The sequence below is a fragment of the Mastigoproctus giganteus genome, chromosome 8 (assembly GCF_048544385.1).
Source record: "Mastigoproctus giganteus isolate SK-2022 chromosome 8, ASM4854438v1, whole genome shotgun sequence".
Lineage (NCBI taxonomy): Eukaryota > Metazoa > Arthropoda > Arachnida > Uropygi > Thelyphonidae > Mastigoproctus > Mastigoproctus giganteus.
The window spans coordinates 96708302-96723747 of NC_143582.1; the positions used below are offsets into that span (position 1 = coordinate 96708302).

Here is a 15446-nt window from a genome sequence, read left to right on the forward strand (position 1 = left end):
AACCGGTTTAGGTTTAATATTATTTCTTATAATCCAGGCTAAGTTTCTTGAAAAGATTTAAGTATAGTACGTGGAAAATTTGTTGAAATGTGGCATAGTTCATGTGTTATTAACTAGCAGCACCAGCAGGATGTCAAATAAAAAAGATTTCGCTATATTAATGTTTCGAATGTAAAAATTTAAAGAAAACAAGGAGCTTTTCAAAAATTCCATCATCGAATATCATGCACGGAATATTGAAGCCACCACCCCACCTAAAGCAACATTTTAAAACATTATCCATATTTCATAAAACATTAAAGATTTCTTTCAACAACCGACTTTCAAAAACGAAAGCTTTAAATGAATGATGATTATATCGGTATAAATAAAATATTAAAATATTTTTATTTTAATAAAAATATAGAAGAATAAAAATTTAAAAAAAATAGAAGTAAAGTAGTAGTAGTGTTAAAATAAAAGTGATTAAATTGATGGGTAAAAGTGGTTAATTGTGCTGTTGGCTTTATATTTGGTTAATTTTACTTTGGTTATTCACGTTTTCTACACATGAGGCTGAAATACAATATTGGTGAGAAACGGGACATGGGATAACAGTTTAAAAACCGGGATGATCGCGCAACTTTATGCTTTAATAATTTGTTTTATATTTTAGTTGTAACAGTTTCCAGTAAGTGAAAACAGTAAGCAAAAAGATCGGAAAATATGAACTAGAACAAACCTTTCGTTTTGATTTGATGCTCTCCATCTGTTTGGCTGTACATTCTCCAATGGACTGACTGCCCCAGAGCTCTCTTCCTACTTTGAAATAAGTGTAAGTCATTGAAGTGATTGGTAGGATATAAGTGAGGATTAAAATCATTACGTTGTATCTGTAAACAGAAAAGAAAGATGGTCGGTAATTTTTACCAATATTATGAATGCAACATTCTTAAGAAACACTTCTTTATTTATTATTCCTTTAATGCATATTAATAAATAGTATTAACGAACCTCCCCCCGATGGCTGGATATAGTAGTTATCGTCAAACCGGAAATTAATTATCAGTTACTAATCAGAGGCGCAGGAGTGACATCTGAGGCTGTTGCTTCTGCCTGTGAGTGGTAATTGATTGAAACTATTTCTGATCATGCACGGTAAACATTATACTATAAAGAGGGATAAAAGCTTATCTCAAATAATCGTACTGAAGAATAACAGGACAGTTCAAGACGATTTCTTTACACCTCTAGGAGGAGCTGTTTCCAACGTTCGCGCATAGCGACACCATACAAGAGCACATTCAAAAAGTCTTCTCAAACCCTCGTGAATAGCACAGTTGGTAGAATCGCTGTCCTTCGCACACCGAGTGGAAAAGACTTGAATTCGAATCTCGTCGATGATGTGAGGAACTTTTATGGGCCTTTTTACAATGTTGCTAAGTTAGTCGGTCTCAGGAGAGGGTAGGTGTGTGTGTTCTGTGGTTGATTTGCTTGATTGCTGGAGCAAATACGCAAATCGACCACAGAACTCACACACGCTGATGCACCTAAAAACCCTACAACGCAACAGTCTTCTCCAACTTATATCCGTATATGTTTTGTGTGCACATATGTGCTTACGGGTCGATTTGCATGTAGTGCTGGCTGAAAAACCCGGAATAACTCAAGGTGAAAATCCTACTCCCTCAGCCTGGATGATAAACTAACTGCAATTTCAATTGAAGGAGACTTTAATTAATGATGGACGGCGATGTATCGTGACGACTAAGCTGCTTCAGAGGACCTGTGGCAGCATAAGGAGTTCAAAACGCCTCAAAGAGAAAGGAGAAGTTCTACTTCGAAAATTTCTATCCAAACCAAAGTTTGTTCTATGACAAAAATGCAATATTTGGTATATAATTGTATCATTACGAACAGCAAGGTATTTAGGTTCAGGTTCCGGTTTATTTTTTAGAGATATGAAAAGAGTTTTCATCATAAGACATGATTGTAATGAAAAATGGAAAAAGAGTCGTTTTTCACCGTTAAATGTCTTTCTTAACTCAAACAACTCCAAACGAGTTACAAATGACGAATTTACTGAACTGTTATAGAACAAGAGACATTAATGCAAATGCGACTCTCCATTCATTTAAAATTAATTAATATGTAGGCCCTTCAAGGGCCTACTTGTTTCTCTTTTAGGAGAGAACTCTTTGGCTGACGTATTATCTTGCAGTTTCCTTTTAGAAGGAACCGTATAAAATCCATGACATGAAGTCATTGATGCTACATGGCTTAACAGTAGTTAGAAAAGGGGACTTAAAATATGTCTGTTACCTCTTAGTATACGATAAAAGTGGATGTCAGTTTTGGTTGTCACTTGTGACGCGAGGTTGTCTCACAAATGAATGTGTATTGGATGCAATAAGTAGGAAATAGTGGCAGAACGACCAAAATTATTTCTAAAACAGAAGAATGGTTTTCATATTTGACCATCAAGAAGACGGCTGTTGGTGACAGGCCATCAATACACGCGCTTCCAGCGCGAAACTTTGTTTTGTGATACTACGTTCGTCACAGTTTAAGTAATCTCGATCACGGGAGAATGTCATTTAACGTTCTAGATGATCAAATGTTATCCTCTCTTTGTCTTTTCTGAAGAATATGAAAGCTTTCTACTTTGCCTTAGTAATTGGAAATTCCCAAACAGAAGCTGAAAATAAAGCTGGGTCGTTGATGACACCACTGAAAAGGCGCACTAACTCCTATTGTTATTTGCCTGAAATGAATGCCAGCTTTCTGAATGTATATTTGTGTGCCGATAAGTGGCTAGAGGACAGCTAATAAACTGATGGCAGGCTTGTAATTTCATTAGCATACCGGAGTGGAATAGCAATTAGCAGCACTACTGGTCTAAAGTACTTCAAATTGCTTCTTTATTAGTCGCTACTGGAAGTCACGAAATCGAACAAAAGGGATTTGTTTGTACGATATAATGTCAAGCATTGAAAATTATAGTCGCCATTTCAAGAGCTGTTTTAACTTAAATTCCTCATTTTGTTAGACAATAAATGATTCTCGAATCTAAAAGTTATCATTAAACATTTCAACTCTGCTTTCAAGGCCTTAATAAGCTTTCCGATTCAAAATGCCCATTTCTATTGCAATTTGAATTCCTCCCTATCATAACGTTTTATATTTGAACGTGAACAGAAACCTATTGGCAGAAACCTAATAGAACTGAAATAGTCTATAATTCTATTCCATTGTGTTCTGAGAACGCTGTAGCGTGAGCAGTGAGTGATATATAGGATGCATATTTATATAATTAAGTTGTATTTAATCAGACTACTAGAATACCAAGCTCTTAATGTAAATAAAACACACATTTTTCCTCATTAAATTTCAACATAATGCCTTTATTTCAGTTCTCAGAACCTTCACGTTTGGCGCAGCAATTGGGACTAGTTTGCCCGCATCGTGTGCCACAGGTCGGAGTTCTATTCCGGATCTAGATGTGAGAAAACGTTTATGGGTGTTCTTTGCGCTGTGATCAAATCAGTTGGACTCAATTGAGGATTACACTTTCTTACTTGTAATCCTCACCCGCAAATGCAAGTTTTCAAGAACTGACTATAAAATACAAAGCAGGCAAAGAAACCCAGTGAGTGACTGTGAACCGCCGTTTGCTTTTCACTCTGGTATAGCTCTGCCAGTGCTTGTTCTAAAACTTCTACCTAAGGAACAAACCAACTTGCAATATCGATACTTTTTTTTTTAATCATACGACTTTTCCACTGAAGCTGGTAAAACGACAGAAACATTGCTGATAGAAATTATTGATTGGTCTGAATTAGTTGTGCTTCTGACATACCCTTTTTTCCTTAACTCCATGAATACTCCATTCTCAAATCTCCATGACAATAAAGCTGATGAGGCGAAATTGAAATAAGATCTCCTAGCAGATCACTCTTTCGTGTCTTCATGAGCCAATCCATCTATGTAGAAAGATTCGATATAATTACGATAATTAGAATCCATCTAATTACGAACCTGTCTAATTAAAACTTCAGTAATGAAGAGTAGTGAGACGCTAGGTTGAATAAAAATTGTTTTATTCTTGTTGTCTGCTGAATTGTTCGATGGATTAAGTTGCGAAGCATATTCACTCTTCCTTCGTTCTGTCGCAGAGGATGTATGTTGTTGTCACTGTGTTACTGTATCAGCATCATAAGCCATATTGCATCGGTTTATTTATCTGTAGGGTTTAAGATTAGATTATTTGGGTTAAGATCATTTCCATTCGAGAAACAGTTTCGTTTGTGTTTGAGAGTTGTTCTTTAATCATTGCCGTTCAGCAATGATATCATGAATGCAGAACATGGCCTCTTCATAAGATAACGTTACGTAATGCATCGATAGAATCACCAATCTCCTTTACAAAACTCCATTCTCTCGTTTATCTCCGAACAGAACTGCTGAACCTAATAAGATCTGAGAGTTTTCCATTTTAAGTCATTCAAAATTGCCTGAACTGCATTGGTAATCTGTTACCCTTACCATTGCTGCTTGTGTCTGCGACTTCTTTGGACTCCTTGCGAACATGTCTCCTCCCTGGTCATATTTATCAGGTATGGTATGTCTTTCTGATCTTCTTATAATCAGGATCATTCTCTGTATACTACAATTAGTTATGAGTGATGTAATTAATTAGCGAGTCCACTGTGAATTGATGAGAAGTACTTCGGTGCTGTACAATAACCTGCTTATTTATGAACACCATTCATTCATTAAAAGTAGTTCGTAAAGCGGAAACATTTTTCCCATAGATGTGATGTTATATGGAGAGGATGTGTTTCAAAAAATGAAAATTTCATTCTAAGAAATGCAGGAATATGTCCTAACAACAAAATTAAAAATCTTTTTTTAACAGTAAGATTTTAAAGTAATCATATTTTTATTGTAGAATAAAGTTAGAGGTATCAAGAAGGTTTTTTCTTGCTTAGAAAGGAATCGCTATAACATCGCAGTTTGGCTCAACGACTTTTAGTTGTGTGTAGCGCACGATTATTATTTTATTATTTAAATAGAAACTAGCAATACCCATTGCGAAAATTTCGCAATATTCAAATACATCTTAAAAATACTACAAAAAAGGACCGAATAGTAAAAAGTCCACTAAAAACTCACCTTTCATTTTAAACACTGATAATCTCCTCTGGTACCTCATTTCCATGTTTTTAATGTCCTGGTGAAACCTTTCACTCTGTTCTTCACTTACACTTCCTCAATTTTTCTGGGAAAAGTCGATGTGGAAGTGTAAAAATGTACCGTGACACTCATGTTGCGGCCCAACTTCTTAAAATGTAGTACAGTCTCTATAATATTTTTTTTGAAAACAACATTTTTATATTCTTGTAACATTATCTTAACATGCTGGAATGATTTGACCTGAGACACTGCTACATGCGGCCGTGAGTAAATATAGGGTTAGTAAGCGAAATTGCGATTCTATCAAACGTTTGCCCTTGACATTTGTTTATAGTCATCGCAAAAGTCAGCCAAATAGGAAACTGCGATCTCTTAAATGAGAATGGCAAAGTCGAATCGGATGGAGTCAAATCTACACGCGGTAAGAGTACCCGATTTCCTTTAGCTTCTCCTATTATAATTTATCGATCCAAACAATTCTGATGCATAATGTTGACTATAAGCCTCATACCATTGATCAATCCTTCTGAAATTGCCATATTCCGCAGTAAAATAACAACTGCTCCTACCTTCAACTGTAAAATGTTAGGTGGTAAACCACTTAAACTGAGGCTGTCCAGGAATTCGGTTGGATACGCAAAAGTCCTTCAGGAGCTTCAGATATAATTGTGTTAACACTCTTATATTGTAATGAATCACCAGGCATCATTTGTAAAAGTTCTAAATTAATTCTTTCACATTCGTCATTACTGTGACATACTAAATTTTTCGGATCCTTAAAAGCACATTTCAGACTGATATTTGCAGAAACACGAAAAGGCGTGTATGTTCTTCGCCACAAGGTACTTTCAACATGACCAGTTAGAGTAGAATAGCGACGGACAAGTCTTCCTGATTGTGACATAATTGTCAATTCTTAAATTATTACTCACCTTAAAAAACAAATAACAAATTAACCCGAAGTCGATAACGATAATGAGTTCCGAACGTTTTAAACGTAATGAATGGCAACGAGCGTATGAGCTCGCGTGCGCAACGTGGGAGCATATAGTGAGCGAGAAGTGCAAAGGAATCATAACGATTAGTTCTTTCTTTTAAGGTAGGCAGCGCAAGTAGAGAATAATTATTATTATTTTATTTATTTTTTTCGGAACAAAGGACGCGATTGTGCAAACGTGCAAATTGTTAATCAGAAAAAAATGCGTTATCAACTTAAGACAACTGTTTGTTTAACAGTTAACATCTTCCTGTGGCCCCATCTATGAAGTGAACGTTGAACTATTCTCTTGCAACTACAAAACTGGCCCGTTCCATAAAATAAAACTCTTCGGAATTTTTATATTTTAACAAATCTGTGCTCACCTAGGAAGAAACAGCTGCAACTTGAGACCAGTTCCAGCCCGATCGGATAAGCCTATCGTTAAGCCTAAAAAAACGGCTTCCGTATTAAATATATAGATAAAACAACTGCATAATTAATACTCTTCTAGCTCATGCTTAAGATTGGTCATTCCCCTCCTGTGGATTGGATTTATGTACAGGGTTATACCCCTTCGTCAAAGGGGGGGGGTCAGGATATGAGAGGTCCTTTGGGAAGATGTCTGTAGGGGACCACGAAGTTTCTATCCATGGTATATGTTTTTCTTTACTGAATCAGCCTGAAAATGTTGCTAAGTCGTCCACTTTTTAAGACAAAGTTGAAGGCTAAAAGTAGCATGCGAAGTAGTAATGATGCATCAGGCATCGAGCTACCATAGTGCTTGCGATCTAAGCTTCCACACTGAATGTTCCACACTGCGCTTCCACAATGAAATTCCATAAATGGTCTGGTTTGGAATCAGGTCTTGATGGAAGGCATTTTAATTGGTTTTTTTTTATAAACCGTGGCCGAATTAGTCGGTCTCAATGAGGATTTTATTGTTTTTGGGATTTTGCGGGGCGTTACTAACTACATGGCACAGTTAGCGTGCACTGATAAAAGTAAAGAGGATGTGTGTGTTCCATTCCGAACACATCCACAAAAATTCCATGGACAACTGTGAACTGCGACACCAGAAAACCCTAGTTACACTTATTTCCTTATGAACACAGTTAAAATGAAAACTGTATTCGCCTCAGCCTTCTCGAGAAAAATCAGAAATTTACTTCATGGTAACTATAATGCAGGTAGTATATAAACATCGCTTTGCACATAACTATAACAGGTAAAAGCGAACCAAAGTTTGCAAAAAAGGGCATCATTATATTACATCTGATATTATGAGATCATTTCTCAACGAGTTGCCCTAAATTTGAAGTACGTAAAACTTCAACTGGAAAAGTACATTGTCATTGTTTTTAGTGGAATGCCATAACCCAGATGGTAGCGTTTCAGAGTTAGTTATCTCTTCATTGATGGGTGAGGAGGTATTCAAAGCGAAAGAGTTGACAGAAGGTATAAGAATTAAAATATCCGTAGTTTGAGGCTTTCTACCCGCAACTGCTATGGTTCGAAATTTACTTTTCTATTTATTTTCTTCCAACCAGATAGACAAATCGACCATAGAATACATGGATTATAGTATAAAGATATGATATATCAACCCCCCTTATTTGTTCTTTGATAATTAGCTTCCTTGGGGCTAATTCTCAACAAGTAAACAAATAAAGAGTTGCAGATGCATGAATGAAAGTGTCAGACGAGTCAGCGCGAGTTAATGATTTGGTACATGAGCAGGGCAATCGTGTTATAATCGTCTTAAATATAATGTAATAACTTGATAGTATGAACCAGAGCTATAATGCTCAATACGTTCTACATATTGAGCATTATAGCTCTGGTTCATACTATCATATTATTTCTTACTGTAATGTAAGATTTTCGATTTTTTAATTGTTTTCGTTTTAATTTCGGTAGAGTATCACACGGAAGTGTTCTACGTATCACATTGAGGAAGTGTCCTACGTATCATATCAATAAACTTCTCTTATTCTTTTATACAATGTTTTTTTTTTTTTATGAAACCCCCAAACACGAGAGGTATTTGAACCTATAGTACTTAGTACCGTGCTTGGGTTGGAGATTGAGATGAAAGAAGATATTTGTTGACATTGGACTTGAACTTCTTGAACAACGGCAGTTGAATGAATAAACGAGGAAGATGAAAAGTTGGTTCTGTGAGTTTGAAATTGGACAGTAAATAGATGTTGGCTGCACGCGTTCGGACTGTTTTGAAAAAGAGAGAGCGGGAATTATAGAAGCCAGTTCAGAAGAACAGTGCCCATGGACGTATCTGTAGAAGAGGCATGCAGCAGAAACAGTACGTCTATGAGAAAGCGAGTGGAGACACTCTGTTAGAGATGAATCATTAATTAACCTAACTGCCCTCTTCTGAATGGAATCAAGAAGCCTGAGAGAAGTTTTGGGAGCACCACCCCAGATGTGGGAACAATATTCCATGTTAGGGAGGATTTGCGATTTGTACAGAGTGAACAGATGTTTTGACTAAAGGTAACGACGAGAGCGAAAGAGAAAACCAAGTTTTTTAGATGCAGAGGAAGCAATATTTGTAATGTGCTTGTGCCAAGAGAGATTAGAAGTCAGGGTAATCCCCAAAAGAGATATATCGTCTGGCCTAGAAATCGGAGTGTCACCAAAGATAAGCATAGGAGCAGAAGAATCATTTTTTTGCAAGAAATAAGACACGACTGAGTTTTAGGATTGAAATCAACTAGGTTGTCCTTTTCCCACTGGAGAATTACCTGGAGATCAGCATTTAAGGAATTGGTAACGGATATTCGAGAAGTTGAAGCTGATTGAGCAGGGCAAGGTTTCTCAAAATGGAAAGTGGAATGCAATGTGCTATCACCGGAAAAACTGTGGATAGGATTTCCAGTCAATGGAAGAAGAGGAAAAGAGTGGGGGAAAGAACTGAACCTTGGGGGACACCAGAATTAGTGGAAAAGTTAGAAGACAGAGACCCATCTAACATCACCCTCAGTGAGAGATCAGAGAAAAAACTGGATAACCAATTACAAAAAAACAGTTGCAAACCAAAAGATGAAAGTTTGTTTAGGAGACCTTTATGCAAACACGATCGAAAGCCTTTGAGATGTCAAGAGCAACTGCTTGTGTTTCACCGAACTTTTCCATTGAATTTGTCCATAAATGGGTAACATAAGCCAGAATATCACCAGTGGACCGAAACTGACAGAATCCATACTGGCGATCGTTGATCAGACGGAAAGTTTCTAGATAGTTTAAGAGTTGGCGGTTAATTGATTACTTTAGAGAGAGTAGAAGTAATTGCAATGGGGTGAGGATGGGAGGGATTTGGCAATTGGATGGGAGGGATTTGTCACCCTTTTTAGGAACTGGCTGGATATGAACAAATTTCCAAGTAGAAGGAAAAACACCTTTGGAATAAGAAAGTGAAAAAAGGCGGCAAAGAACAGGAGTAAGTTTAGGAGCATAGGTTTTGAGAACAAGTGGAGAAATACCATCAGGACCTGGAGCTTTCTTAGCATCAAGATTCGTCAAAATCCTTCTGACATCCTTTTGACGGAAGACCACAAAAGACACTGAATGCAGCGTGTTGGGAATGGTGGGAAGTGTTTTACCAAGATCATTAATACACAAGTTGGAAGAAAAATGGGATGCTAGCAGGTCAGCTTTATCCTTGGCTGAAGTGAAAACAGAATCATCTGGTTTTTACAGAGGTGGGAGTAGATATGGGCAAAAGTTGTGGCCAATAGCTTTGGCAAGAGACCAGAATGCTCGGCTACCATTAGGGCAAGAAGCAAGTTTTCTACTCTTAGCCTGTTCAAAAATCTAGTTTGGTCTGATTAATAAGTGTTTTTCAATTGTTGCACGATTTGGTGTAGGCAGAAAATGAAATTGAAGAATTGGAAAAAAGCCAATTACGATATGCAACGTTCTTCTTTTGAACAGCCTTAGAAAATGTATTGGAGAGCCAAAATTTAGATAAAGGACGAGATTTTAAGGTGGAGTGTGGAATAAAGGATTCCATTCCTGAAAGAATAATTTCACTGACACGATATGAACAAACGTTGACATCAAAAGTTTTGAAACAGTAATCCAACCAAGGAAAAGAAGAAAAGAAATCTCGCAGGTCATCCTATTTTGCATTCTTCTAATGCCAAGCAATGCGAGGTTGGGAATAACCATGAGATAAAGGCTCCATTGGAGAAGAGACAATCACCAAATTGTGATCTGAGGTGCCTAAAGGACTTCTCACTTCACCGTGTACTTAGTAGGGTTGTTTGTGAGAAAAAGATCAAGTGTGTTGGCTGTATGGTTAGGATTGTCCGGTATTCTTCTAGATAAATGAAAAATCTGTGCAAGGTCATTAGTAATTGCAAAAGCCTCAGCATCTCGACCAGATGGGTCGGTGTGACTAGAAAACGGAAGCCAGCTGGAGTTGTAAACATTAAAATCACCAAGAAAAATTAGCTCACTGTTAGGGAAGTTGGACTGGAGAAAGTCAAGTTGCAAAGAGAGGAAGTCAAAGAGCTCCAAGTGATTAGTGGAATTAGGAGAACGGTAGAGACAACAGATGAATTTGACACAATGAGGTAGAGAGATTTTAAGCCAGAGAAGATCAAAGAGAGGAGATTCCAAATTGCCAAGTCTCTGACAGGGAATATCAGAACGGACATATGCACAAGTACCACCTTTGAGGCGAAAGGAATCATACAGCGAATAATTTGGGCATCTGAGATGAGCAGTAGTTGAATCAACTGATAACTGAGATTCTGTCAGAAAAAGTACATGGAGTTTGGAGACTGCAAGTGGAAATGGACATCGTTGAGATTAGAATTGAGACCACGTATATTTGTGAAATCAATTAGGAAGTCCTTGGGAGGTTTATAACATAATAACATAATAAATATAAAATTAGTCAACATTATCAATATTAAGTCCTTCTACAAATGATTGAAATAAGATTATTAATCCATGCCGGGTAACAGAAATTAGCATTAGTAAAGACACATGATGCATGAAATCAAGCTTGTATAGCATCAGCCAAAAAAAAAAAAAAAACCTTCTCATTTAATCCATCCACCCTCCACTCGCTCCAAATATATATCTACTTCTGCCTTGAATTTATTTAAGCTATCAACTTCCACAACAACAGATGGAAGTTTGTTTCAGCAATCAACCATCCATTGGTACAGGCAAGCATCCGCACATCTATTCTACAACTGTCTTTCCATATTTTGAATCTATGCCCCTTCAGGTTTGTAATCTGAGCAAGAGGAAGAATCCCATCAGCATTGAGCATGCTCAAACCATTCAAAGTTTTATACACCTCAATCACTTCGCAGGTGTCTAGTCTCCAGATACTGTAATTTGCTAATCTCTAATCTTTTTTCGTAAGAGCAACCCTTTATTCCATTCACTAATCTTGTTGCCCTTCTCTGTACTCGTTCCAGCAGCTCTATATCCTTCCTAAAATGAGGCCCCCAGACCTGTATACAGCACTCAAGATGTGGGCTTATACAAGGGGATAATTGCCTCCTTATTCCTGTTAGAAAAATTTCTGTTTATCGTTGAGAAGACACCATGAGCTACTTTTGCAGACCATCTACACTGCTCAGAAAACTTCATATCTGCCTGCACAATTACCTCCAGGTCCTTTTCATTCTGTACCACTGTCAGTGTACTACCACACAGTTGATACGTTACTCTGGGGTTACTGCTTCCCAAATGCAGTACTTTACATTTGTCAATGTCAAATAAAAACGAATCACATTTATTAAACAGAGGGAAAATATAAGAAAAAACCTTATCTGGCTACTTCTATATAATTTTTGCATCTGAGATGGATTTTTATATCACTGAGGGCGCAATTTTAAATAAATCGTCTAGGGCGCAAAAAAGCTTGGGCCGGCCTGACGATTGAGTTATCCACTTTTACAAGCGTAATTAAAAGGGCGAAATCAGTCATTACAAAATATCAAAGTACATTTCTGATATACACAAGGGAAAAGGGAGATTCTCAATTGGTCTTGAGGTCATGCTTAAGGGAATTGATCATCCAAGGTGAACGCAAGAGCTTAAGTTCTATTTTAAACCAGCTGTTCATCTACTCTTCTGCTTATTGGAGTCTGAACTTTTTAATGACATGTTAACGTTTGGTAACATGAATTAATACTGGATAATTAACTATCTACGCAGAGATTATTTTAGTACAGTGGTGAAGAATCTTCTTGCTCCTAATTCCAGGCTTAGTGATTACTGGTTGTTAACGGATAATTACGGGGACCGAGAGTAATTATCTGTTTCTGCATGAAGTTCAGTTCGAACACTCCCTTTAAGATTTTGATAAGAATCTGAATGAGTAACATTCCTTGCAGGTACCAAGAACGCATACATTTGTGTGGATAAACTAAAGCTAGGGGAACATTTATAACTGGTCTCGTGACGCCAGGAGATGAGTGCATTACACATGACGCAGTCGTCTTGTGGCGTCATTTTGTTATTCGGCAATAGAGGAAACGCACATCTAATAGATCTCCCATGTCTAGCTCACTCTTGCCATCGTCGAGCTGCATCAGATTATAAGAACGAAAAAAAAAGTTTCATTTAAGCGTCCTCTCGTCGGTATGGCACTGCGTTTCGCCAATGAATTGGTATTTCCATTCTGATCAGTAAAACGTCTTCTTTATATTCATGGGTGTACCTAGAAGTCGATGGGCAGCCGTTCTCATTCCCCAATCGCCAGCGTGTTTTAAGCAACTTGGTAATTCAACTTGGGTAGCTGCAAGATTCTAATATCATTTGATAAATTATTTATGATATCAATTGCTCCTTAGTGTTTTGATCTTCCCGGCTTCTTCCACAGCTTGTGGAAGAAGCTTGGGTTAGAGTGTTTAGATAAATATGTACATTGAAGTTTCTCCAGTATAGATTACCGGAGAAACTTCAATGTACATTTTTTTGCCCTCTGGCTGAGTATCTGTTCTTCTGGCTGTAATACAAATATTTGTATATGTTCCTCATGAATTTGATGTACCATGCTATTCCTATTTCATCTAATTTTACAGGAATGATGATATGGATTATCAAACTGAAATCTACTGAATCCCAGCTTTTGACCCGAAGTGGGATTAAGGATTTGGGTCTTCCAAAGTCCAAGAACTTACTTTCCCAGGAACATCACTTACTGGTACAGAAATCACGAGAAAGCGTTCAAGATGGTTTACTGGTATACTGCAAAATATATTTAAATTAATACGCAAGCTGGCAGCTGCAGCCTGCGAACGTGGTTCACCGCAATAAGACTGCAATTGATGTCTAAAAGGCATCATCCTTCACAATGGTAAGCATTTTGCATCATTTTCCTGGCTAATTCTCTTCACTTTAAGGAAATGTACACAAATCTGACCCTTCTCCCGAATAAGGACAAATGTAAATAAAACGGCTGGCTACTTTATGGAGACTTTAAAAGTTGTTGACATTGTTTCTGGGTTAACAATCTTGTTATACAAAGTTTCCATAATTTTTATAGGAGCGGGATAGCAGAGCATGGAGTGGACATTGGATATGAAATTAACGTTCATGCAAAAATCAGCTGTTGCCGAGCACCAGAAACATTTAAGGTAAAAAATTTATAAAAAAAGTTTTATTACTTTCACTTTGCATAAAAATTGACGAAGCAGTAGAAACCTTGGAGACAATTTAAATAATCTGTGTGGTTCCTGTTCTTTCAGAAGGAAGATAAAAGAATTGAAGAAATAACTCGGAGAAAGGATTTTTGTGGTTTTTCAGTTAAAGAAACTAACTGACTTCGGATGAACAAAAACAAACATTTTCAATGTTTAGCGTTGCCCTAATTGAAGCTCATATATACACGTAGTGTGTTATGTCCCGTGCTTCTCTGCTTGCTTGTTATGGACAGAAAAACCCGAAACTCCGGAAGGGAAAGAAAAATAAATGAATAAACCATGCTGCCGTCACCGGATTACCTCGGATACGGTGTGAAAAAAGCTCACAAAACTTCCTTTCGTCATTGACGAGATTTGAACCCAGACATTTTCTGCACAGTGTGAAAGGACAGTGATTAGAATCAGTGTTCTACTTCAGAAGATCAATAAAAATAACAAGGATCCAAGTCATCAGCATTCTGAATAAATTCAAAGATTTAGGTTGTAATATGACCTAACACTCGCATTTGGACTCTTTCTCTGAAAATCTCGAAGTCCTTAGTCACGAACAAATATAAAGGAAATTAGAGAGGCAGTATCAGGAAGGTGGAACATTAGTACGATGGCTGGTTGAAGCTGGATGTTACAATGGGAAACTCCAAAAGTAAGAAATGAAAGAAAGACAAGAAAACGTAGACTAAAAGTATGGATACCTTATCTGGAAAAAGACATTGAACTTGTTGAAAGGTTCCAAAGACGGGCAATTCGCGTGGTGATATCGGAAAAAGGGCGACTATATACTACTCTGAATATGTGGGCTACAGAGTTTGGCAACCAGACACCTCGGAGGTGAACTGATTGAGGTTTATAAGCCTCTGAGAGGGGTTAGTAAAGTGGATGAAGGTGAGGTGGAATTTTCATTGTTATAGAGAATTCCAGAACTAGGGGGTCATAAATTCAAATTACAGGGGAAGAGTTTAAACTAGATTGTAGGAAGTTTTCTTTTAGCGAGCCAGTCGTTGATTGCTAGAACAGGTTGCCTCTCAGGTAGTTGAGGCTGACAGTTTGAATAAATGCAAAGGTCAATTGGACAGTCGCTCATGCGAGGAGGGAAGCACATAATTTGTATTGTATTTTCTTGTCTACTTATTTTTTCTCTTTTTTTGCCAGTGGAATAAAAGCCTTTGGCTTCCTTGCACTGTATGGCGAATACTATTAGTATTACTACGCCTAGTAAAAGACTCAGAATAAAAATCGTAGATCTCATAATGTATCAATGTTCTTCTTTTATAAATTTTTGTGTTTTCTAAGAAGCAAATAATAATAGTTATTATTATTTTTAATTATGGTGTGAAATGTTCATTGTTTTAAATAATTTTGTTTCTTATTACTATTTTCTTTCTTTCCAGTTGGTCCGGTGGATGTGTCTTCCACCAAACCAACTTACATATAGGCAGAGCTTTCGGGAAATTACTGTCTTCGGTCAAAAAGGAGACGTGCGCTGAAGGTGGCGAAATGTAATTTCCTGAAAGCTTCATCTAGATATTAGTTAATTCGTATGGTGTCCACGTCCAAAATTTTCCTTTAAATGTAGAGGGAGAAAAATAATAAAACTCTTTGCT

The 15446-nt window shown here is 37.2% G+C and overlaps 1 protein-coding gene across 1 annotated transcript in view; it reads right to left on the reverse strand.

The window, feature by feature from the left end:
* The window catches only part of LOC150081729 (tachykinin-like peptides receptor 99D), a 280359-nt gene that overhangs the window by 24404 nt on the left and 240509 nt on the right, over nt 1-15446 (reverse strand). The window contains exon 3 of the mRNA XM_090379600.1: nt 722-872. Within this exon, the coding sequence (XP_090235726.1) occupies nt 722-872 (151 nt within the window). The remainder of the gene's footprint in view (nt 1-721; nt 873-15446) is intronic.